The following is a 25,822-nucleotide window of genomic DNA, read 5'->3' on the forward strand; positions in this document are numbered from 1 at the left end:
ATCACTTTTAAAGCGTTTAAACCAGCGTTCACAGGTATCTTGAGATGGAGCATGTTCACCATAAGCTTCCCGAAGTATACAATAACTTTATCTTCAAAATAAAGTAATGAATGAAAACTTCCCGCAAATGCTCTTTGTTTTTGGCACGTAATTTGACAATTTTAAGCGTAAAAATATCTATGATGTTAACACCTTCAGCAAATTTGACATATGAAGTTTTGAAGCTTGCTGTCAATACAACAAAATAGCATACATATCATATCGCATATATGTCAACATATGTGTAACTCCAGCTATTGAAAAAACCCCGCATTATTAACCAGTGCACCTAGTATGTGTTAGAGTGGCCAAATCGCACAGCTACCGTTTCCCCGTTAATTTGGCCTCCACACGTGTATGCTAAATCTCGCGGACCCAGATGCGGGGCAGATGCGTCCCACATGCTTTTGGAGACGTACGCCTGTGTCTTTCTCAACGTGGTCGGTCTGGTTTTGGGTACCAGGGTGCAAACCCCTCCATCTTCCCCTTCCCGGAGAAGGTGATAATCAGGCCACCGATGCCTGCAGCCAACACTCTCAGGCTCATTCCTCTCCTGGATTCAGACGAACTTTCCAAGCAGCCTTGGCTTGTTACGTGTCTTCTCTCTGCTTATGAAGTAATCAGTGATCATGGGATAGTTTTCAACGTAATTTTGACCCAGCTCATCTTTGTACTAACACTTTTGTGATTATTGAGGCAGACTACGCCTCGAAGCATGTGTAGCTTTATCAATAATATTAAGTATCATCAACAAATGATCGTGTGGAACAGCCTAACAACAGAAAACTCGCCGAAGAGTGGAAGTCGCTGCAGAGCCCCCAGGCACGGGCCGCGCTGCCATGCCGTGGCCAGCCTTCTGCGTGTGCACACGGAGCGGCTGTGGAAGGCCGGCACGGGCCCCGCAATTTGTGCTCCCGTGCGGCCGTGCAGGATGACAAACATTTCACCTCGGAAAACAGACCGACCTCCTCCAATTCTACCGCTCCACGTGCTCCTGTGTGGGGACCCGGGGCCAGCACCTCTCCTGCGGTGAGCATGGAGATTCTGTTCCATTTTCCTCTCAAAGCCTCATTCTAATGACCATTTTACACACACACACATGCATGTATATACACAGATACACACATGTGTGCGCGCGCACACACTTTTTTGAGCATGTACAAGGGATTCCTCGAAGTTACAAAGTGAACGTTACACATTTTACCTTTTGCTTCCTCGTGACCTGGGATCCTACACTGCCCTCTTAACCAGTGGTCGGCAAACTCATCAGTCACCAGAGCCAAATATCAACAGGACAACGATTGAAATTTCTTTGGAGAGCCACATTTTTTAAACTTAAACTTCTTCTAACGCCACTTCTTCAAAATAGACTCGCCCAGGCCGTGGTATTTTGTGGAAGAGCAACACTCCAGGGGCCAAAGAGCCGCATGTGGCTCGCGAGCCGCAGTTTGCCGACCACAGCTCTAAACGACTCTACAATGTCACCCACGAGCCCCAACATCTCCCTCCCCTTAACAGCCTTCGAGGTGCCATACGTAAAACTGCACATCTTGCCACGTATTTTTATTTTCTAACCTCTACCGAGTGGGATATATATATATCCTACCTAATAAAATAGTAATATGCAAATTGACCGCACCTTTGCTACGTCCAAGCCATGCCCACCAGCCAAAGCCACACCCACCAGCCAATCAGGGCAAGTATGCAAATTACCCAACAAAGATGGCGGTTAATTTGCATACGCTGAGGGAGGGAGGAGTGAAGACTGAAGACAACTTAGAAGGAAGAGGGAGGAAAAGCGGAAAGCAAGGTGGCTGCCAGAGGGAAAGCCCGGGCGGGCGGGGAGGGGCGGGCGGCAGTGGCGTGCAGATGCAGGCGCGGATGCCGCAACAGCGGCAGCAGCGGCAGCGCACATGGCCGCAGCGGCCGCTTGCAGGATTCTTCCTGCAAATGGGCTACTAGTATACATATATTGCATTCTGTGGTCTTTTGTATTTCTTTTGTTAACGGTGTAATGAAGCCCATTGCCCACTGGTTATTGAGTTATTTCTCTTTATTTTTTGTTCATAGGTAAGAGCTCTTTGTATATGAGCAAATGTAACCCTCGTTCACACTCACTGCGAATATTACCTCCGCGTGTCCCTGTATGTCAGCAGCGGTCGTCATGTCCTTTTTCCTTTCTTTCTAAAAAACCCCGGGGCGGGGCATATCCCGATGTGCACAGAGACGGGCCGGTCACGCAACGAGCCCCCACGTGGCCGTCACCGGCGCCTTCTCCATCCGCCCCTCCGTGGCCATCCCTTGCTTCTGTTTGGCTGGAGGATTTAAAGGCCACGCCCATCCTACCCCTGAACACGCCACTAACTGACAAGACCTTTCGGCCCGTGACCACATGCTCTTTCCCGGCTCATCCTCCTTCACGCGCGACAAGCCTCTACCCGCCGTGTAACCCCTGCGGGCGGTACATGCCAACTTCCATGCGCACCGCGGGGCCGTTTCCTTGAGCCCGTGTTGCCTGTTAAACCAGAGCCAGTGCCGTGGACGTGGCCGTTCCTGGAGCACGGGTCTGTGATCCTGGTCAGACCCTCTTTTCCCACCAAGCGTTTGTGCTCCACGCAGACGTGACCTGCACACGCACCCGCTCTCTGTGGAGCTCGGGGAGGGTGGCCTCTGAACCTACAGGCGGCTGCACTTCTCATTTCCACTCTGTCGCACCTCCGTGTTCCCAGCGCAGGGAGTTGGTGCCGAGAGCTCACGGTTTTCCTGCGAATTTTCCATGCTGTAGGCATTTACATAGGCATCTGGGGAAGTTGCGGGTTTTCCCCAAAGCACTTCCCACTCACCACGCCGCCCCCCTCCCGGGCACAGTCAGGATTTCCCCCAGATCGATGCACTTATTTTCGCCCGTGTGAGCTCACCTCCCTCTCGGGCAGCAGGCAGCCTTCCCGGGAGTCCTGGTCTTCACAGGTGCCTTTCTCCTTTGACGCGGGTGGACTTTCCCGGGAAAACCCCGCCCCCGGCCACACAGAGCGTCCCCTGTGCGGGCACTGCCCGATGGCTCTTTACCGTCCGCGCCATCTGCTTTACTTATGCTTCGGGTCAAGAGGCTCTTCAGTTCTTCTCCCTCCCTCCCCTGGAGCGCGGCCTTCCCGGCCTGGCCAGAGGGGCTCCGTCGGGGAGGGAGGTGGTGGCTGTGTCTGTGTGTCCTGGGGAGTCAAGGAAGGCCTGGCCGCGCTCCACAGAGCGTGCCCTCCGAGCCTGGGGCCTTGGGGATGACGTGGCCCTGGGAGACAGAGGTCGGGTGGACTTGAGATCGCGGGCCTCCCGCCACGGCTGCGCTCCGCTCCACGCCATCCACAGGGATAAATGGCTGCCAAAGCCCACGTCTAGGCACGGAGCTCCGTCAGGAGACATCGCCGGGGTCATCGTGTCCACCACGCTGACTTGTGGAGGAAGACACCAACGCTGAGGAAGGTCAACGGAACGACGTGCCCAAGGCTGGAGAGAAGCAGGACCAGAACCAGGTCTCCTGACTCTCCCTAGGGACCCTCTCCCCCTACCAAACCAAACCAAACCAAACCAAACCAAACCTAACCAAACCAAACCAAACCAAACCAAACCTAACCAAACCAAACCAAACCTAACCTAACCTAACCAAACCAAACCAAACCAAACCATCCAGCAGCTGACTCTCTCCATCTACCCAAGCTCTCCCGAAGCTCAGGAGGCCGGCGACGCCTTCCTGGAGCAGCTTCGGTGATGGCCGAGCCTACCATCACCTCCGTTTGGCGATGGGGTGGACCGCCATCTTCAAACTGCTTCCCGGGGACTCAGATTAGAACTTGCTCAATCTGGGGTCTCGTTGACGCAAGCGTAGACCCTTCATGGTGGACCTCAGGAAGACGGACTCAGAGACGGCCCCGTTGGGTGAGCCGACGTGTGGTGGAGCAGAAGAGGGCGGTGTGCACCTGCTCAAGACGGAAAATAGACCTCGGAGGGAACATGGCGTGGGCCCAGCTGTCCTTAGGAGGCCCCAGTCCAAAGCTTGACCTGCTTCGGTCCTTAAATTACTGGGCCTTCTGTCTTTGAAAGGGCGGCAGGGTTGGGTCTTTGAGAGAAGAAACAAATAGTTAAGTAGTTCTCCCGGTTTTGTGCAGCGGTGTCTCGTATTTGACAATCTCATGCTCCCCGATCTGACAGTCTGCTGTCACTAACCCGCATGCATATAAGGTGTGTGTTACCCCCATGCCTACCCGAGTCTCACTTAGCCAACGACATCTGTCTTGGAACTGTCACGAAGTGCTAGAATAATTATTTTTCTTTTGTGGTGTCAATTCCTCTTTCTGTCATCATTAACCTGGTTACACACCCTCCTCCCTCCCCTATGAAAGCATGAACTGAGCGCCGAGTCTTCCGCGTCCCCCTCAGCTCCCCCGATGGGGAAGGAGAGCTCGTCTAGCTCTCCGCTTCATCAAACATCTACTCCACCCCCTCGACGGGGAGGAGGCCTTTTTGTGCATTTAACGAATTCAGGCAATTTAGCGGGGGGTGAGGTCTATGCAAAGCGCTCCGCCACGAGGGGAAGGAAGACACTGGCCCTCTGTCTCCGATCCGGTTAATGGAAGACGCGCAGTCTCCCGGCGCCTCACGGTGGGTTCGCACCGTGTGCCTAATGCACTGCTGGGAGAACCCTCCACCGCGGGGGGGGGGGGGGGGGGGGGGGGCTGACACGCTCCTTCCCTGTCAGCTCCGCGGTGGAGGCCCCCAAACGCATGCGACCAGGAAACGCTCCTGCAAACCCGTCCTGGGAGGAGCTCGCCGCGTGGTCTTCCCCGAGCGTTGCCCATGGTTACCCCGGGCCATGAGGCAGGACCACGGACTCGCCTCCATCTAACCCAGACGGGGAGTCAGCAAGGAATGGGTCCCGTTGGCCTGCCTGCTCCCGTCAATTTGCCAAGCCTTAGCTACAAGTACACATAGAAACAGGCCCGCCGGCACGGCTCAGTGGTTGAGCGTTGACCTATGAACCAGGAGGTCATAGTTTGATTCCCGATCAGGGCACAGGCCTGGGTTGTGGGCTTGATCCCCAGTATGGGGCATGCAGGAGGCAGCCAGTCAATGATTCTCTCTCGTCATTGATGTTTCTCTCTCTCCCTTCCTCTCTGAAATCAAGAAAATTATATTTAAAATATATCTCTATCTATCATCTATCCATCATCTATCCATCATCTATCTATCATCTATCTATCTATCTACCTATCTATCTATCTATCTATCTATCTATCTCTATCATCTATCTCTATCATCTATCTATCATCTATCTATATATTTATCTATCAATCATCTATCATCTATCTATCTATTTATCTATCTACCTATATCTATCTATCATCTATCATCTATCATCTATCTATCATCTATCATCTATCTATCTATCTATCTATCTATCTATCTATCTATCTATCTATCTGGTGTCCTGAAACAATGTATACACACTTGACAGCTGATGGCTCAGTGGGTGTTTCTTTCGTGTCAGCTTTCACCCACTGGGGTTGGTGATGACGCGAAGTGTGCACCCCGTCGGGGGACGCCCGGCTATAGCCGCAGACTAGACCCCTCACGGCGGGCGTGGCTCTCCGGGGGTGTGAGGGTCTCCATGGAATGCCCGGTCAGCCCCGTAGCCGCACACTCGGCCCCGGAGCAGGTGAGGCCTCAGAGGAAGCTGCGGGTCACGGCGAGGCGGCCCCGTTCCCTTTGCCGCCTGGGGCTGCTCCCCTCGGCCTCCGCGTCCGGCGGGAGAAGAGCCGTGAGGGTCCAGCTCCCGGGAGGAGACGTGATGGGCTGCGAGCTCAGAGCCAGGCAGACGTACCCACCGCCTCCCCAGGTGCCGGCCCTCCCCGCAGCCCCGCGCTCCGGACGGTCCGGGCGTCTGCGCGGGGAGCCGGCCAGCGGCGCGGGGATGGCTGATGCCCTTCCTGGTCCAGCGCGAGTGCTGAGTGTCTGCCTATCGACCGTGCGCTCGGCTGTGCTGAGCCGGTCCGCTCCCGGGCATCCATCATGTGCGGCTGCCGTGTCTTACGGGCCTAATGGCCTCGGCGGCCTCGCGGCCAAGAGCTGCCCTGGAAGTGCTCGGCTCTGCCCGGCGGGAGGGCGTCCCGGCGGGAGGGGCGCGTGGATCTGACCTGAGCTCACAGACCGCCCCCGCCTGCAGGTGCTGAGCCCGCGGTGCCGAGGAGAAGCCTGCGGCTGGTCCGCACCACAGCTCAGCCCGGAGCCAGCCCGCTGCACCCCGGCTCGCCCGGGCAGGTCCCCCAGGGGGTGGGCGGTGACCCCGGCTGTAGCCCACGGCCGCAACAACGCATACACACCCCCTCTCTCAACTAGCCCGGAGCGCAGGGGACGCGTCTGCACAGCCCCCTTCGCTCTGTCTGTTAATCACGACGTGATCCCTTCCCCCAAAACGCGGGGTCACTCACTGCAGTGCCCTGGAAACGGGGTGCCCGGCAGCAAACGCTGTCGAGACGTACTCCTGGGCAGAAAGGGACGTGAAGATGGGAAGTCCGCCTTTCGGTGCGATTGCAGGAAGGCGGTTGAGCGAAAGGAGCCGGTGTGTGCGCTCGGAAGAGGAGCTAAAGCTGCGGTTCCTGGGGGCATCGCGCAGGAACGAGCGCTTTGTCCTCGCGAGGGAAACGCGTCTGCGAGGAGGGATCGGGCGAGTCAACACTGAACCAACACGTGGCCGTTGGCTGGTGGCTACGGGACAGGTCCCATCTTTCAGTAATTCCCAACTCGCCCCTTTAGAGAGGAACGGACTCCAGGCCTCACCGCTTCTCCCGCCGCCAAAGTAAAGAGGGGTCGGTTCCCGGGACGAAGGCCCGCCGCCGCACGGGCCTGGGGACATTCGCGGGGACCCCGAAGGGCCGCATTTTAAATTCTTTGTTTCCTTCTGGGGCGGTAGCGAGGAGACAGAAGGACGCGTGGAAGGATGGGGAGGATGGAGCAGCCAGGACTCTGAGCGCCGGGAAGGCGGAGGGGGACCTTCTGGCTGAGTCCTCGCCGAGGCAGCAGGAAAACGGCGAGGAGGGAGCATCGGGGCTGCGTGATCCCACGGGTCCAGGAGGAGAGGAGGACAGGGGGACAGGGGGACAGGGGACAGGGGGCCAGGGGGACAGGGGGATGGGGGACAGGGGGACAGGGGACAGGGGACGGGGGACAGGGGACAGGGGACAGGGGGACGGGGGGACAGGGGGATGGGGGACAGGGGGACAGGAGAGGACAGGGGGTCAGGGGGACAGGGGACGGGGGTCAGGGGGACAGGGGACGGGGGGACGGGGGTCAGGGGGACAGGGGACGGGGGACAGGGGACAGGGGGACGGGGGGACAGGGGGACAGGGGGACAGGGGGACGGGGGGACGGGGGTCAGGGGGACAGGGGACGGGGGACAGGGGACAGGGGGACGGGGGGGACAGGGGGACAGGGGGACGGGGGACAGGGGGACAGGAGAGGACAGGGGACAGGGGGACAGGGTTACAGGGGGACAGGGGGACAGGGGACGGGGGACAGGGGGACGGGGGGACGGGGGACAGGGGGACAGGGGGACGGGGGACAGGGGACGGGGGACAGGGGTCAGGGGGAAGGCAGCTCCTTCAGCTCCTTCAGCTCCAGGTCGGGAACACAGCTCCCCGCGGTGGGAAGCCCGTGTCACCTGCCCTTCGCCTGAGTCAGAGTCAGGGAAGCCCTTGGGACGCGGGACCAATAACTGGGAGCGTCCGGGCTCCCGGCGCTGAGGACACAAAACCAAACCAAACACAACCTCTGTCTTCGCAGAAAGTAGGCAAGAACATGTTAATGACACGTGTGTTAAGGGGTGGAGGTGGTGTGAGAAACGGGGAGGGAGTGGGGGAGGGAGGGAGGGGGAGGAGGGAGGAAGGGGAGGGAGGGGGAGGAGGGAGGGGGAGGAGGGAGGGGGAGGAGGGAGGGAGAGAGGGAGGGGGAAAAGGGAGGGAGGGAGAAGGGAGGGAGAGAGGGGGGAGGGAGGGAGGAGGGGAGGTGAGGGAGGGAGGGAGGGAGGGAGGGAGGGAGGGAAGGAGGGAGGAGGGGAGGGGAGGGGAAGGAGGAGGGGAGGGAGGGAGGAGGGGAGGGAGGGAGGGGGAGGAGGGGAGGGGAGGGAGGGAGGGAGGAGGGGAGGGAGGAGGGGAGTAAGGAGGGGAGGGAGGAGGGGAGGGGAGGGAGGAGGGGAGGGAGGGAGGGGGAGGGAGGGGAGGGAGGGAGGGTGGGCAGTGACACCTCAGAGCCCAGGTGACAGCTGAGCAGCTGGAAGCAGGTGGCCGCCAGCAGGGAGCTGTCCAGGGGCCTGGGGCCGGCAGAGCAGAGCAAACCGCTGACCGCCGGTGAGCAGGGACAGCAGCCGGTGAGCAGGGGCAGCAGCCGGTGAGCAGGGGCAGCAGCTGGGGAGCAGGGGACAGCCGCTGGCTGGGAGTCGTGGGGACACGGGTGGGGAAGGAGGGGCCACATGTCCTCCTGGGCCCCGGCTGTTCCTGGGCGAGCTGTCCGCCCTCCAGCAAAGAAGCCACGATCCGACTCAGATGTTTCTGTGGCTCCCGAGTGCCGGAGGGCAGGGACGGAGGGTCAGCAGGTGACAGGGGACCGTGCCGGGGCCAGTGCGGTTGCTGCGGAGACCAGGGAGGCTGGGCCATGGGCACCTGTTGGAGGCGGAGCCAGCGGGAGGGTCAGGGACAGACGGGCATCAAGGTGCCTCCAAGCATCTGGCCTCAGCACCTTCCAGTCTCTGTTGGAGGAGGCAGTGGGGGGGGGGGGCGGTGAGAAGCAGGTTCGAGGGAAAGATCGGGGTTCGGGTTGGGGACGTGGCAAGTGTGAGATGCCAGGGAGACCGCCAGGGACAGGTGTGGGTGTGGGAGGCGGTGAGGGCTGAGCCGCAGGTGTGGGGACAGGGTGGTGACCAGGAGAGCTGTGTCCTGGCCTCGTCTGGGAGGCCCAGCCCTTCGGAAGGACTCTGAGCAGCAGTGACCTTCAGCGACCTGCCGTGACCCCGGGAACCCAGGCCACCGTGGGCTCCTGAGCACCTACCTGCCGACCCTCGGGGGCAACGCGCTGCTCGCGGGAGGTTCTGTGACTTTAAAGCCCCGGCGGCCGCTCCTGGAGCCGGGGCCTTGCTCAACCTCCGGCTGCCCCTTGAAGAACCCCGGCCCGCTGCCACGCCCACGCCTCCCCTCCCCACGTGTCGCCGATGCCCGGCTCCCGGGAACGACCACGGGTGTGTTTTCTCCTCTTCACGACCCTTTCTTTCCTCTGGTTCACGTCATTGTAGGGAACGGTGTGTAATGCTTACAACATACAACATGTGTTCCTTCGCTGTCACGTTACCGTCCGGCCCCGCACAGCGGGGGCGGGGAGCTCAGGGCTGGGAGCTCAGGGCTGGGGAGTCAGTTCCAGGCAGGGGTTCAGCTGCCAGGGGTCAGCGCCCGCCCCTGTGTTGTTCAACCGTCAGGTGGCGTCCAGGTCAAGGTCAGTCCCAGCGGGAGTCTGGGAGCTCCGTGCCTGCCATCTGCCTCGCCGGCTTTCCCGGAGGTCACCTGCGGAGGCTCCGCGGGGAGAGGGGGAGAGGGAACCACGCGATCGCCAGGTGTCCCCACGGAAGGCACAGCGCCCTCAGGCCGTCTTCCCGCACGCCAGCCGCAGCTGGGCCTCCCGGTTCAGATGGGAACGCGGTTCTCCGGTGCAGGGACTCCGCGGAGGGCCTGCAGGGAGCCGCGTGGGCCGGTCGGACGCCCCGCGCAGAGCCCACAGCCCAGCCCCCTCCCGCCGCCTCGGAGACTGGCGGGCGGGACAGAGGCTGTATGAACGCTGGAGAGAGGCCACAGCATGCGAACACCGAGCCAGTTCCCCGGGTGCTTTCCCGCCGGGGAGCCGACCGCACCGTCCTCTTCCCCGCGTGCACTGACCCCACGTTCCTTTATCAAGACCGGTGCCTGCGGCCCTGGCCGGCGTGGCTCAGTGGGTAGAGCGTCGGCCTGCGGACTGAAGGGTCCTGGTTCGATTCCCGGTCAGGGCAAATGCCCGGGTTGCGGGCTCCATCCCCAGTAGGGGGCGTGCAGGAGGCAGCCGATCAAAGATTCTCTCTCATCGGTGTTTCTCTCTCTCCCTCTCCCTTCCCCTCTGACATCAATAAAAGTCTATTTTAAAAAGGAAGACGCAGAGGCGCCCACAGCCCCTGGCGCCCACACCTTCTGCTCTGGCCTCCTCCCACCCTGACGAGAGCTCCTTAGGGTGAAGCTGTTCGCTTCTTGTGCAGGTTCGGACAGCGAGGGCCCGCCGGTCAGGGAAGGGGTCTGGGGATGAAAGCCTGGGTCTGTACTTGGCCGGGCCTCCTCTGGGCGTGGGGCCCCCCCGAGGTCCCTGCAGAGGAGTGGGCGGGGCCGGGGTGATGGACAGGCGTCTGGGATGTGCCTGGAGGGTGGAAGGGACTGGGGTGGCACGGGGGGGGGGGGGGGGGGGGGGGGGGCAGTGGCTGTGGGTGCCAGGCCCGCCCTCCCCGGCCTCGGCTCCTCCGCCCGTAGCTGCCTGAGGGTCATCTGGGCAGGTGCCCCGCGGGCTCCTCGGTTCCCCCCCCCCCCCCAGGCCTGACGCCTGACCCCTCCCCGCCCAGCCTCGCTCTCCAGCCGGGAGGCAGCTCACAGGTGCTTGGCTCTGGCCAGCGCCCCGCGGACTCGCCCCAGGAGCCCCCCAAGACAGTATCTCAGCCCCTCCCTCGGCACCTGAGGGGCCTCCTGGCGATTTGGTTGAATTCAGGATGATGCCTCTGCGCACTGCGCACCTGCCGCCCTGCCCAGGTGGCCCGCGCACCAGGTGATGGGCTCCCAGAGCTGAGCACGGAGGTGGCTCCCCATCCCTGACCCTTACCCCTTACCTCCCGCCCCCCTCCTTGCTCCTGGCCCCCCCTCCCTGCTCCCTAACCCCCGCCCCCCCACCTGCTCCCGGTCCCCCTGCCCCCCGCTCCCCGCTCCGGGCCACCTCGCCCCGCGCTCGCCTGGAAGGGGACTCAGAGGCGCACAGAGCCACGCGGCGGGTCCACCTTGGGCGTCGCCCCTCCCACCGCCTTCACACCCCAGTGTGCGCACGGCCGGGAAGGCGAGATCCTGACTCGGGGAGCAGGTGGGGGGAGCCCAGGGTATTCCATTGGTTGTCTGGGAAGAGGAGCCGGTTTCCCGCCCAGCGGAGGATCCCTCTTCCCTCCCCTCGGGTGGGCATCAGAACCTGGGGTCTCAGCCCAACCGGGAGCCCGGTGGCCTGTCCCGGAGCGGCGGGCTGGGCGGGCAGGGGCGCCCCGGACGCGGAGAGTGCTTCCCCGTGTCCGAGCCCCGCGAGGCCCCTGCGTCCGGCGAGATGCGGAGCCTAGACCCGCGGCCCCGGGCGCGCGTCCCCTCCTCCCGCGGCCCCGCCCGCGCCGGGCGCCCAAGGGTTAAGCGCGGGTCCAGCCGCGCCGCGGGCGATCCCGCCGCCAGTCCGAGGCGCACACACCGGCCGCCGCCTCCCGCACGGGGCCGCGGGGCGATGCGGTGCTGGAACGAGGAAGCGCGGCGGCGGGGGGCGGGCCGGGGTGCGCTGCGCGCGGGGGGCGGCGGAGGCGCGCGGGGCGAGGCGGGCGCGGAGGGCGAGCGGGCTGCAGCCGGCGGCGCCAGCAGGTACGGCCCGAGCCGCCCGCGTCCGGGGCCCCGGGAGCCCGGCCCACCCCGCGCCGCGACAAAGTTTGCGCGCGGGGCCCCGAGTTGCGGTCGGGAAGGTGCCGCGCGGGCGACCCGGCGGCAGGGCGGAGGCGGTGCGCTGGGCTCCTGCCGCGCTCTGAGTCCCGCGCTCCGAGTCCCGCGCCCCGCGCCGCGCCTGGACTCTGTCCCACTCGGCGTCCCGCTCGGTGTCCCGCTCCGCGCCCGGCTCAGCGTCCCGCGCGGCGAGCGGGGCGGGGCCGGGCGGCTCCTGGCCGGTGGAGCCGGGACCCGCGCGCGCAGCCCCGAAGTTCGCGGGGCGCGGGGCGGCGGCCGCAGGTGGCGAGGCGCGGGCCGGCGGGGGCGCGGGGCCGGGGCGCGGCCCGAGGGCGGCGCTGTGCGCGCGGGGCAGCGGCCGGCAGGCAGCGCGCGCAGGGTCGGAGCGGGAGGGTGGGGAGCGCGGAGAAATGGGGAACAATGCGAGTGAGCAACTCCAGGAAGTCGTTGTGAAAGGGAGCCGGGGCGCGCGCCGCCGACTTAGACGGGCGCTCTGACAAGCGCCTGGCCCGCCCGGCCCCGCACAGCCCGGCCCGAGCGCAGCCAGCGGCGGAGCGCGGCGCCCAGAGCCCGGGCGCTCGGAGTCCCCGCTCCGAGGCTGCTCTTCCAGCCGAGGATCAACCTTGGCCCCAGCGCGAGCCGCACAGACCCACGTGAGTGCTTCCCATTGAATTTCAGAACCGGGTGGCTGGTCGGGGAGAGAGAATGGGGAAAGAGTAGAGACGGACAGGAAAGAAACGGCAGGAGGACTGGGAACCCGGGTTCCGCTCAGGCCGCCGCTGCAGTCCCGGGGTGGGGAGCGCGCAGGTGCCGGGCCTGGCGCGGGGGGACTGCTCTGGGCGCCCCACCAGGAGGACCATCTCCTCCAGTGGCACCTAAACCCCTAAACGGACCTGAACTTACAGGGCGAGACCGTGGGCCTCTGAAGTCATTCATAAGGAGGCGGCTGGGTTGGGTTTTTCTTGGTTTTTTTGGTGAGATTTTGCTCTTACTGTACAACACGTTAGACCGCGTCTGCTCGTGTTCTGCAGAGGAGGGTCCCGTCTGGAAAGTCGGTAGCAGGTCTGCTGATGGCCCTCTGGGCTCCGGGTTCATCGGGTGACGCGCCACTAAACGTGAACTGTGTTCCCAAAGCGTGCGGGGACCTGGTGCCCCTCCGGGATCTCAGGAAGGCGAGGCGTTTTGTGTGTCTGCTCTGGAGGCAGAGGGTGGCGCCGGGGATCTCTGAGGGTCTGGCCAGGCCCCGCTGTCAGAGGCAGGGTCGGCCTCCCTCCCCCGGGGGCACGCTCAGGCCCCCTCCTTGCTCCCCACGGGGTTTGTCAGCTCCCGGCACCTGGCTTTGAACGTGGAGAGACAAACGGCTGTTGAAGAAAGGTCTCCTCACTCCTGAGATCAACTTCTGTGCAAAGAGAAAGAAAGGATGGAAAGTGAAAATGTCTGATGTGCACGATCTTGGAGCCTGGGTGGGAATCCGGAGGGTGGTGAGGGGTGCTGCTGGCCTTGGGGAACGCGTTGAGAGGGGACAGACCTGCAGGGAGTGGTCGGAGCCTCTTGAATTTACTTCTTTGTTTCAAGCTGTTTGTTGGAGGAGGGACATAGGGCCCGTCTTCTCCATGGGATCTGGGAAGTAACCGTGTAAACATTACTTATGTCCAGCGTGTCAGAATTGTTTCCGTGACAAAGCAGATGATTGCGTTTGTGGCTGAAGATTTAAACAGTGGCGATGTAAACACCACAGACTACGCGGACCACGTTACAGAAAATAACGTGTGTGCCCCGAGGAACAATGATGCCGCATGGGGAGGTCCTGATAGAACGTCTGATTTCAAAATTTCCCCCAAACGCACACGTTTATCCCTTATTTGACATGGAAAGCTAACAAACATGTGCTTTCTGGGCTAAAAGGCCCCCAGAGCCGCGGCCGGAAACGTCTCATCGCCCGGACCGGCCGTTTTCTTCCCTTTCTGTGCCGTGGGGACGGGGAGGCGGGAGCCGCCATGCGGCTTTGTAAGTCCTCGGTGTCTTCATTAAAGTGCTCCGCGCTGAACGCTGCCCCCCCGCCCCCCCCGCCAAATTCCCGAGCCCCGTGGCAGTCAGAGCCCTGCTCGGGCTGAGCCCAGGAGCCGGGAGTGAGAGTGTGTGCCATCCGGACCCGTGGGGAAGTTGGCCCTCGGTCTCCTGGGGAAGACACACGGTGGCTGTCCCCACAGCCACTTCCCTTGTTGGGAAATGAGGGCCACGGCGTTTCCAGGCCGAGGTCGGAGCCCGCGGGGGGGGGGGCGGTCGGGGGGGCGGTGTGCTGGGGCCACTGAGCCCCCCTCGCTTGGCTGGAGACAGTTTGAGGACGGGGCTCTCTGGTTTGGGGGTTCCGTCCCACGTGGCTTGGAGTTGTCGGTTTCACATTCGGCTGGTGTAGCCACAGCTTGTCAACGCAACGACAAGTTTGGAAACGTGAGAGAGCACCGTGGACGTCCTGCCCACTGCCCGCCACAGCACCCCACCCCACGGACACGGACTGTCTGTCTAGTTCACGGCTCTGTGGGCATGAGTGGAGCCGGGACGTAGACACACACACACATGCACACACGCATGCACACAGCACGCATGCGCATGCAGAGGGCGGCCTGGGGCAGGGGGAGGGTGTTAGCCTCCCGTGAACTGAGCGGTAACGCAGCCGCCTCGCCTCGGGTTTTGTCTGCTTTGGCCCATGACTGAGGCCGGGTGGGTTTGCATGTATGACGGTCAGTGCAGGCACCGGCGCCGTGAGCTGCGTGGGGCCGTCATCGCTGCGTGCTCGGGGTGAGCGCGGCGGGCCAGAATCCGCCTCGGACGCCCGTGGGGAGGCGCTTTGGGGTCTCCTCCTCGGTCTGTGCTGGCGACACAGCGCCGGTGGTGCAGCCGGATCCGCAGGCCGGTGCCTGCCGGTTCCGCTCAGACTGACAGGCCCTGGGCGGGTCTCCTGTTTCCTGTGACGGGTGCTGCCCCCTGTCCCCGCCCCGCCCCCCCCCCTCGGTGCCCGCCCCCCTCCCTGCCGCTGTCCCCACGTTTGCATCTGCACAGCCCAGACGTGTAATGTCCCGGAGACAAGTGACCCCCCTCACAGGCCAGACCCCCTGGGCCATTGCCCCTCGAGCCAGGAGGTCCTGCTCGCTCCCCCGGCTCCTGTGTGGGCTGCGGGCTGAGCCAGGCGCGGGGCACACGGCGAAGCCTCGGCCAAGGAGGGGGACAGGACTGGCGCTCCCAGGGGCTCGGCCGCCCAGCCAGACGGGTGGTATCTGCCGTGGGCTCGCCGCGCCCCCTCTTCTCCGTGGACACCCCGTGCTCCTGCTGTTGTGTGCGGGGAGACTCCCGCCCGAGCGCCTCCTCCTGGAACGCGGGCTCGGCCTTGGTTTCCCGCGCTGTGGCTTCAGGAGCAGGCGTGGCGGGTGTGAGGTGTGTGTGACGTTCAGACATGTATTGGTCAGATCCTGTGACACTTGAGGAGTGAGGACAGGGGGCTGGGCCGACGTCGCCCAGGGAAGAGGAGGCCTGTCCCGCCCTGTGGTGGCCCCTGTCCCTGTCCCTGTCCCTGTCCCTGTCCCTGCCCCTGCCCCTCCCCCTCCCCTGTCCCTACCCCTCCCCGGCCGAGGGCCTGAGGGGAGCCATGACCCGTCCAGGGCGGCTGCCTAATGGGTGGTTGCCTCCTTGTCCCGCTCACGTTTTCCTGTGACGAATGGGTGGAGGCCCTGGTGCCCACACGGTGGGAAACGGTTCCCCTCGGGCGGACGCCGGGCGGCAGGTGCGGGGCCCGTGTCCCGCTCGCTTGGGGCCTGCCTTTGGGGACCACGGCCCGCGGCCCGCCCCCACCTGCGATCGCAGCCCCATCTCTGAGCTGGAGCAGGAAGCGGCTCCCTTCCCTCTTCCCTCCCTTTTTGCATATTCGCCCGTGGGTCCTCCTTCCTCTCCCGCCCCCGGGAGCGAGGGCGGCAGACAGGAGCGGCCGCCGCGGGCACAGGGCCTCCCGGAGCCCAGCGCAGGGGACCCCGCGGTCTGAGGACCCCCGCCCCGTCCACGCCGGGACTCCTGTGGGAGGCGTGGGCTCATCGGTGAGTGCCCCCCCCCGTGTGGTCTGCTGGGCTCCCCGGGATGGAGGCCGAGTGTCTCCCGCCCCAGCGCCCGCAGCCCCTACCGGCCACGGTCTGGGTGATGGAGAGGGTCCTGAGACCCGCTGCTCTCTGGCCTTGGGGTCCCAGGGGCCACCTCCTGGTGGGGAGCCGTTGCCCAGGGACAGGCAGGAGAGGGCCCGTCCGTGGGAAAGCGCCCCCTCACTTCCTCGCCAGGGCACCCAGTCCCTCCGCTGGCGGCTCAAGGCAATCTGACGCTTCCTGCCATGTGGCGCCCTGAGGTCGCTCTCCTGACAGGCAGATGGCGGTGCGGAGGGCCCGGGTGCTGGGGGGCCGCAGAGGGGCCCCAGCGTCACCCCTCAGCTCTCCCCCCACCTGCTTCCTTTCACGTGTGGGATTTTGCAGAGACAATTAACCGGACGGAGACGGCGTAGAGCGTTTTTAAGTGGCCGTAGGCGCCCTGAGATAGACGTTTACGCTCGTCTCTCAGACCGCGTCCCAAACCCGCACGCAGGGCGGGTTCTGTTCGTTGGAAACCGTTTACACGTGGACGGCCCGGTGGGACGCGAGTCCACGCTGGATGCGGATTCACCAGCGTGGGGCACATTTCTGTGGTCAAATCTGGCCGTCGGGGAGCACGCAGGCAGCCTGGGGACCCTGCCCGTACCTGGCGGGAAGGTTCCGTTCGAGTCCTGGGAGGAGTGAGAGGGAGGACGCGATCTCAGGGCCACCGGGGCCTGAGGGTCCTCCCAGCTGCCCCGGAGCCCGCGGGGCGCCCCTCTGGGCGGGCAGTGCCGGCCCTGCCCCTGGGGCTGCGTGTGCGGCGGCGGCACCCGGGAGGCTCGGAGCTGCCGGCCCAGGTCTCCCCGTTGATGGTCACGCCCTGGCCCGCGGGCAGGGGCTGCCGTTCCCAGCGCTGTGCTGCGGTTTTCCTGCTTCTGCCTGGGGTTGTATGTTTCCCCGAATTTAAAGCACTTTCAGATTAATTTAGAGCAGACAAGGCTTTGGTAAAAAAAAAAAAAAAAGTAATTTGCTAAAAGGAAAACTTAAGACATTGAAGCTGAATTATTGAAGCGCCTGGAAGGGCCGCCGGGAGCCTGGCGGTGAGCTGGAGCTGAAGCCGCCCCGCCCGGGAGGGCGCCTTTCGGGGTTTAAATAAAGGCGCCGGGCGGAGCCGGAGGAGGAAGTTGTAGCTCCTCGGAGGCTCTGCGGTGCCCCCTCCCCCGGTGCGCGTGGGGCCCCGCGGCTGGAGGTGGTGGCCACGGGCAGGCTCCCGGCAGCTGTGGGCCCGTCCCTGGGGCTGCGCGGCCGTCTCGGCGCCTTGGGGTTCGGGCTGGTGCTGAGCTCTCTTCACGGAGTAAGGTGGAACCCGAGAACTGTCCCTGCTCTTTGGCCGACGACAGAGCCAAGCAGCACCCCGGCCACTCCCCTGCCATGGCTAGCTCCTCGCCCACAGCAGTGCTTGCTGCCCAGTCGTCCTGTGGCCGTCGGTGAGACACTGTGGCCGTCGGTGAGACACTGTAGCCGTCGGTGAGACACGGTGGCCGTCGGTGAGACACTGTGGCCGTCGGTGAGACACTGTAGCCGTCGGTGAGACACGGTGGCCGTCGGTGAGACACGGTGGCCGTCGGTGAGACACTGTGGCCGTCGGTGAGACACTGTGTCACCTGCACTTCATTGACTGCCTCGTCCCTCTCTCCGCTCCCCCCTCCGCCGCCGAGGACTTGGGAGCTAAGCCGTTGAAGTTGGGGTGATGAGGTGCACGGCGGAAGTGCTAGAGCTACTGAAAGCCGGAACTAGCCTGGCGGGGTCTGAGTTTGGGGTCTCCCAATGCGAACAGGGATGGTTTCTCTGGGTTTTATGACCAGACACCTGCTTACCTGGTGCGAGCTGGTCGTTGTGCGGCGCCGTCAGAGAGCTGCACCCAGACGCGGGTTCTCGCCGGAGAATCCCCGACAGCCCGGCTCCACGTGGCCTTCACAGCTTAGAGGGCGTCAGAGGGTCAGGAAGGCCGCCCCCCCTCCGCCCCCCGGGGCTCCCGCATTGGAGGCGGGGCGGGCGGCCTTGTCCACCGCCAGGAGCAGGACTGAGCAGGCGCTGTCCCCAGAGCCCACTTCTGCGCCTGAGAAGCAGGGAGTAGAGACTTTCCCAAACGAGGGCGATGACGGTTCCTGAGACGAAGAGGGTCCCAGCAAGTGTGACGCGCACCTGCCCGTGGCGGGTGGACGGCTGGACGGCCGTGAGGATTTGCCTGATTGACTCGCTGGGGGGAGCAGGGCAGAGCTCTCAGCACGGGAGCCCCCGCAGGCACGGCTGCCCACAGGTCAGAGGCCGGCGCCTCGGGGCCGTGCCCGGGGCTGTGGGGACAGCAGACCTGCCAGGTCCGGGCGAGGCAGTGCTGGTGGGAGGTCAGCTCGGCCCCGGGCCTCGGAGGACGGCTGTGCGCAGCGGCCTCGGCATGCGCCTCCCCACGCGTGGCGCTGCGTTGACCGGCTCCTGCGGTGGGAGACACGGGAAGTCCCAGGAGCCGAGCGTGCCCTGGTCCTCGCCGCCTCGTCACAGCAGACAGGCGGCTGCGGGGCTCTCGCTGTCTCTCGGGGCGGCGATGCTGTGAAATGGGGTGTCGGGGTGTCGCAGGCGCTGGCCGTGCCCGAGCTCCGGGATCGGGGAGGGGTGGACGAAAAGCGTCTACGCTTTGAGGTTCACTTACATGACCGGGCGTCAACAGCCGCTCACGTTTGAGGGAGCTGCTTAGGGAGTGGCCCAGCGAGGATGAGGGTCAGACTCGGGGACGGCCCACGCGTGGGAATTGTGAGGCTGGGTGCTGCGTGGACAGGACTTGGGAGGAGGAGTGTGAGAGCTGGGGGGCGGGAAGACATGGGAGAGACACGGGAGGGACACGGGAGGGACATGGGACACGGGATGGGCAGACACGGGAGGGACACGGGAGGGACATGGGACACGGGACGGGCAGACATGGGCGGGACACGGGACGGGCAGACACGGGACGGGCAGACACGGGAGGGACATGGGACACGGGACGGGCAGACATGGGCGGGACACGGGACGGGCAGACACGGGAGGGACACGGGAGGGACATGGGACACGGGACGGGCAGACATGGGCGGGACACGGGACGGGCAGACACGGGGTGTGCGATGCCGGACCGTCCTGGCCCGCAGCTCCCAGCTCCGCCCCCGTCCCAGCCGCGGTCAGCGTGTCTCCAACCCCCTCCCCCCGTGTTCAGGGGCACAGCCCACTCTCGTGCTGCGTCCCCGGAGGCAGGCGCTCCACGCCGGCGGGTCAGAGCCGTGGCCCTCCGGCTCCGGTCGGCTCCTGCTGAGAGGTCTCGGCGGGCACAGCTTGCGCCCGGCCCTCCAGCCCGCCCTCCTGCCTTGGGGACAAATGAGCCCGGCATTGCCCGTCGGCGCTCATCTGCCCTCAGAAAGCAGGTGCACCGAGAACCAGCTGGAGGCGTTTTCTGTGGCTCCGTTCGGGGGGCGGGGGGGGGGGGGAACGCTGGATTCCCTGCCGCCCGTGTGACTTGCGCAGCCGTGCCTGTGGGACAGCCGTGAGCATGCGTGGATGGATGGGGGGCTCGTTTGTGAAAAATGAACTGAGGGCAGGAAGTCCGTGCCCCCGCCCGCTGTGTCCGGCCGCTGGGAACACCGGGGGGCGGGGGGGGTCCCCTGGACGCGCCCCAAGGCCGCGCACACGGCTGCCTCTCTGCGGAGACGCGTCCCTCCTGGTGACAGGACGGACCCGGAGAGTGACATCTCCTCGTCGGAAACCGAAAAGGCAGGAGGGCTGTGACCAGCGGCCCTGACAGCACGGCCCGCCCCTCGCGGCCCGCGGCGCCGCGGCCAGGAAGTCGCCCCGAACGTCGCTGCAGGGCAGTGTGGCTGGTGGGGGGTCAGTGCTGCCCGGAGGACCACGTGACCGGGATGGAAATAGAAGGGGGGGGGGCATGGCAGGTTTCCCAAGAGCGTGCGTGCTGCCTGATGAAATCGGGGTGACGGCTGGGCCTCGAGGTCCCGGCCGCAGGGACAGTGGACTGAGACGTGTCACCATCCCACGGTCCTGGGTTCGAATCGCGCTCTGTGTCTCCCAGGCGTGTGCCCGCGGCTGGCCCCTCTCTCAGCGCGGTTTCTCGTCCGTAGAATGGGAATGAAGACATGGGCTGCGTGTGAGAACAGTCCTGCCTGAGGTTCAACACCCTCAGCACATGGGCACGCGCCCCGGGCCTGCGTGGGGCCCGCGCCTGACGCTCAGAGGAAAGGGCGCTGTCCGGCCCGGCCGCGGGGTGAGGCCGTTTCGGTGAAGCACGGACACCACGCCTTTTCCGTCTCCACGTGTGTCGGCGCATGTGCCATCCCCAGTATGCTGTGAAGTGGTCCTGGGCAGACTCTACCTAGACCGTGTCAGGGAGGGCAAGTGTCCGTATGCATGTACGCATGTGTGTATGCATGTAAATATGTGTGTGCATGCATGTGTATGTGTGTAAACATGTGTGTATGTGTGTCCATGTGTATAGTATGTGTGCATGTAAATACATGTGTATATTATGTATATGTATGTGTGTATGTATGTGTATATGTGTGTGTATGTGTGTAAATGTGTGTGCGTGTGTGCATATATGTATGTGTGTATGTGTGCATGTCATTTTTGTCTTCTCTGCTGAGGTATAATGGACCCGTAGCATTAGACTAGTTTCAGGTGTACGCCGTAATGACTGGGCAGCTGTGTATTTTCATGTGGTGCAAAATGACCGCACGATTGATTGACGTCTGTCGCCACGCAAAGCTGCCGAGACCACGTGTCCGTGAGGCGCTGTGGCGGTCACCGTCGGGCGCTGTGCCCTCGGAGGCTGCTGGCTGGCGTCCTGCCGCCGTGTGGCGTTTGGGGGAAGAGGCGGGCGCTGCGTGAGGCTGGGAGCCGAGGTTCCCGGGGCCTGAGCTGCGTGCTCTGTGGCGGGCGCACGGTGGCGGGGGCTGTGGGCGCGCGTGCACTCAGCGCTGCCGTCGCGTGGACGGGCGGCCTGGAGAGGCGTGAGCTGTGGGTTTCACGGGCCTCTCGTGCTTTTGACTCCACTCAGCCAGACGCCCCACCTCAGAGCCACAGCGGAGCCAGAATTTCAGGGCAAATACCGGGACGGGGCGCTCATCCTGGAGACAGGACGGGGTCGGGGCTCTGCGAGGGTCTGAGGCCCCGCCCCCTGCAGACTGGCCGGCTCCTCACTCGACGCCAGCCCTGCCCAGGGTCCCGGGGCTGCGCCCCAGGGACAGCCAGTTCCCGCCCTCGTGGGTGTGGGAGGAGGAAGACGGGCAAGGTCAGGAGGTGTTCCCAAAGCCTCATTGTCCCCAAGAGAGAGACACAGAGACAGAGACAGAGACGGAGAGGGAAAGACAGAGACAGAGAGACAGAGAGACAGAGACAGAGAGACAGAGAGACAAAGAGGGAGACACAGAGACAGAGAGACAGAGACAGAGGGAGAGACAGAGAGACCAAGAGCGGGAGAGACAGAGAGAGGGAGGGAGCGAGGGAGAGACAGGGTTGGGGAGGTGCGCAGAGAGGGCGAGTGCGTCTCCTCGGGACGCCATCACAGCGCCATCCCGTCTTCAGGCAGCTCTGCCTCCGTTTCCCCGTTTCCCGTGGTGAGACAGACGTGCTGCCTCCGGAGAAGGGTGCGCCTTGGGCACAGGCTCACGTTGGGGGGGGGGGGGGGCGGGTCGCGCAGGCGCCTGCTCCCGGCCTGCGTCCTCCTCCTCCGAGGCCATCGGCCCCACTGGGGATCGAGCCACAGCCCGGGCCTGCGCCCTGACCGGGAATCGAACCCTGACCTCCTGGCTCATGTCAACGCTCAGCCCCTGAGCCGTGCCGGCCAGGCTGGGGGACTCGGACACCTGCTCGGGTCGCCCTGGGACTGGCGCCCTGCTGGCCGCTGGGGTGGGCGTCTGCCTCCGGCTGCTCTGTCTCCTTGGTCCTGCGGCCTTCTGCCTCCCTGGCCACCAGCCGAGCCTCGAGCACACGCAGCCTTGGACACGCGTGTCACCCCTGTGACTCCGCCGGGGCCTTCACACGTAGGGGAGCCCCCTCCCCATCCAGAGAAGCCACGGCCACTCACGGCTTCATGACCAGGACGGACCTCTGGGCGGAAACCTGTGTTCCCCGTGCCCCATGAGCACACGCCTGGCCTCTGCCCGCATGGCCACCCTCGCTGCAGAGGGCGGGGACCCCTGAGGGCACCCCCACGCCCCCGGCCAGGTCTCTGCTGAAAACAGGCCACACAGCTCAGACCCACACATCGGGACCAAACAGACAGAGGAGGCCCCCAGAAAACAGACGCAGCCGGCCCACGTGGCTCAGCGGTTGAGCGTTGACCTATGAACCCAAGGTCACGGTTCAATTCCCCGTCAGGGCACTGGCCTGGGTTGCGGGCTCCATCCCCAGTGGGGGGCGTGCAGGAGGCAGCCGGTCCACGATTCTGTCTCATCATGGATGTTTCTGTCTCTATCTCCCTCTCCCTTCCTCTCTGAAATCAATAAAAATCTAAAATAAAATAAAATAAAACAAAACAAAACAGACCCAGGTTGCTGGGCAGAGAGAGGCCTTTTCTGAAGGTGCCCCGCCGAGCAGCGTGGCGTGGCGTGGAGCGGCGTGGAGGCCCCTTCCGGGCCATGGCGAGGCTGAGCCCTCCGGGGCAGCCGGGGCGCAGGGGCGAGCACAGCACAGCCCGCCCTCTGCCCGCGTCGGGCGGCTGCCGGGCGGCCGGTGGGCCCTTTGCCGTCGCCCACGGGCAGCTCTTCCCGGCCGCTCGCTCCTTTTAAACCGTCTGGGAGCCAGCCGTCTGTCAGCAACACAGGAAGCCGGGCCTCTCCGGCTTATCGTGCCGCCGCGGTGGCTAGAGCGCGGCGAAGGCTGCAGCAGGGCCCGAGCAGCGCGGGACAGAGATGGAGCGCCGGCGTGGCCGTCTGCCGGCGGGAGGTGCATTCATTATTGATGGACGGGGCGTGCGGCTCCGCCACGCAGCCGCCCGGGTAAATGAGACATTCTCCAGCAAATTGCTTCGTTTTTCTGATTGCTGGCGGTGCGCGTGTCACCACGCTGACTCAAGGTTCATCGATGCGTGCTCAGTAAATTAGAAAGAACATAACTGTGGATCAGCCCGGAGGATGAATGCGGGGCCCACAATGACCCGGGGCCATTTAATTTTCTGCTTAATTTTGTTGCAGTCAGTTTGCATTTTGGGTTATTATGCGGCAGGAAATTAACAATAAATAACAAATTTGGTCCTCCTGCGCCGGTGATGATATTTTTATAAATCTTTGTAACGCCGCTTCCTCAGGGTCCCGGTCGGTGCCCGTCTGGGGAGGAGGGCGCTTTATTCGCGGCCGATCGCCGTGTTCCCGGCCGGCTCTTTCCCGCGCGCTCACATCTAACCGGCTGCCTGACACTTACCCCTCCCTCTCTTCGCAGGTGACCCGCGGACCATGGACGGAGACGAGGGCCAAGACCTGTCCCAGGTTTCAGGTGAGGCCCTCGGGGACCCAGTTGGGGTTCTGGTCCTGTTCCGGGGGCAGAAGGGAACACCGTGATGGAGTTGGTGTCAGTGTTTAATGCCAACCCTTCGAGGCCGTCCCAGCCGGAGAAGCTGAGCCAAAATCTCCAAGTTACGATCAGCTCTGCTCGAAGCCTGAGAGCAGCTGGGCGGGACTTACCACACGTGGGTCCCCCTGGGGGCAGGGGGGGGTGACTGGCTGATCCTCTCCGGACCCAAACACTTGCCAAGGCCCTTGTTTAAAAGTGAGAGAAGGGGACGGACAGGAGGGGGGAGAGAGAGAGAGGAAGAGGAGGAGGAAGTAGCTTGGAAAAGTTTGGGGGCACCGTTTAGGATCTCTGCTAAGCCTGGAAGCAACATTGCTTGCCTTCCCCATAGTTTATTTATGTTTATTTTTATTTTTTGTTAATTCACCCAAGGATATTTTTCCATTGATTTTTAGAGAAAGTGGAAGGAGAGAGAGGGAAGGGGGAGGGGGAGGAGGAGAGAGGGAGGGGAAGGGAGAAGGGAGAGGGAGGGAGGAGGGGGAGGGGAGGGAGAGGGGAGGGGAGGGAGAGGGGGAGGGGGAGGGGGAGGGAGGAGGGAGAGGGAGGGGAGGGGAGGGAGAGGGAGAGGGGGAGGGGGAGAAACATCAATGTGAGAGAGACACATTGATTGACTGCCTTTCACAGCCCCAACCAGGGTCGGGGATGGAGCCTGCAACCAACGTACATGCCCTTGATGGGAATCGAACCCCAGACCCTTTAGCCCATGGGCCGATGCTCTATCCACTGAACCACACCAGCCGGGGCCCCTTATGTGTATTCAAGCGGTGTGGGACGTGGCCCTTGTCGTCACAGGGACAGGAAGTGGAGCAGTGAGGAGTAGGCGGTGAGGCCGGGGGGGGGGGGGGCGGTCACAGGCCGCCCCAGCGGGCGGCTCCGGCAGCCGGCCCCTCCCGGGTTTGTGGGTGAGGAAACACCCTTCTGTGCTGTACGTGGGGGCGGGGCAGCAGGTCGGACTCCGGGGTCCGTATGTGTATTCACAGCCTTGGCTCACGTCGGCCCAGGTCGCCGACCTGCCCACCGGCTCCCAAGGTGTCCCTGAGTTCTGCCTCCTGGTCTGGACCGTCCCGTGACCGAGACCAGGACCGGGCGCGGGCCCTGCCCGTGGCGCTCTGAGCTGTGCCCGCCCGGAGACGACCCGCTGCGGGCACAGGCGGCCCCTCCTCGGTGCGGCTACGCCGGGGGGGGGGGGGGGGGGGCGGGGTGTGGACTCGCTCTTGCTGCGGCGACCCCGCCGGGGGCCAGCTTTCCCCGTGGCCTTAGCCCTGGGGGTGCCGCTGGGGGCGTGAGAATGGGTCGGCGAGTGTGGCCTCGTCTCCGTGATCTCAGGGGTTTCCCCAGACACCCCTCACAGGTGCACAGAGGGGAGCAGGTGGCACTGGCACTGGTGCTGACGTCTGAGAACCATGGGCGCCCGTGCCCTCTTCACGCAGCTCGGGGCAGTGACGGGGACGGGAAGACACCGCCGGGGAGGGCGCCAGGCCCTGCGGACGTGAGTGCAACCTAGGCCCGCATTCCTTCACACGGAAGAGATCCACACTCACTCTCACACACACACTCTCTCACACGCGCACACACACACACACACACACACACACTCATACTCACACACACACTCACACACACACACTCTCACACACACACACTCATACACACTCTCACACACACACTCACACATACACTCTCATACTCACACACTCTCACACACACACTCACACACACACACACTCACACACACACACTCACACACAGACACACACTCACACACACACACTCTCACACACACACACTCATACACACACACACACTCATACTCACACACTCTCACACACACACACTCATACTCACACACTCACACACACACACTCACACACACACTCATACTCACACACTCTCACACACACACTCACTCACACTCTCACACACACACTCATACTCACACACACACACGCTCACACACACACACTCACACTCACACACACACTCACACACACTCACACACACTCTCACACACACACACTCATACACACACACACACTCACACACACTCATACTCACACACACACTCACACACGCTCACACACACACACTCTCACACACACGCTCACACACGCTCACACACTCACACACACACTCACACGCACACACACTCACACACTCATACTCACACACACTCACACACACATGATCACACACGCTCACACATGCTCACACACGCTCACACACACACTCACACACACACGCTCACACACTCACACACACGCTCACACACGCGCGGGCACGGGCACTCTGGAGCGTCTG

General features: G+C 63.7%; 1 protein-coding gene across 1 annotated transcript in view; it reads left to right on the forward strand.

The window, feature by feature from the left end:
• The first annotated feature begins 12,428 nt into the window (after window positions 1-12,428).
• Window positions 12,429-25,822, forward strand: part of IKZF1 (IKAROS family zinc finger 1) — a 67,095-nt gene continuing 53,701 nt past the window's right edge. Inside the window, 2 exon segments of the mRNA XM_079785353.1 lie at window positions 12,429-12,469; window positions 23,396-23,449. Coding sequence (XP_079641479.1) covers window positions 23,410-23,449 — 40 coding nt within the window. The 5' untranslated portion in view covers window positions 12,429-12,469; window positions 23,396-23,409.

Source organism: Cnephaeus nilssonii (assembly GCF_951640355.1).
Source record: "Cnephaeus nilssonii genome assembly, chromosome: 12".
In the NCBI taxonomy this organism is placed as follows: domain Eukaryota; kingdom Metazoa; phylum Chordata; class Mammalia; order Chiroptera; family Vespertilionidae; genus Cnephaeus; species Cnephaeus nilssonii.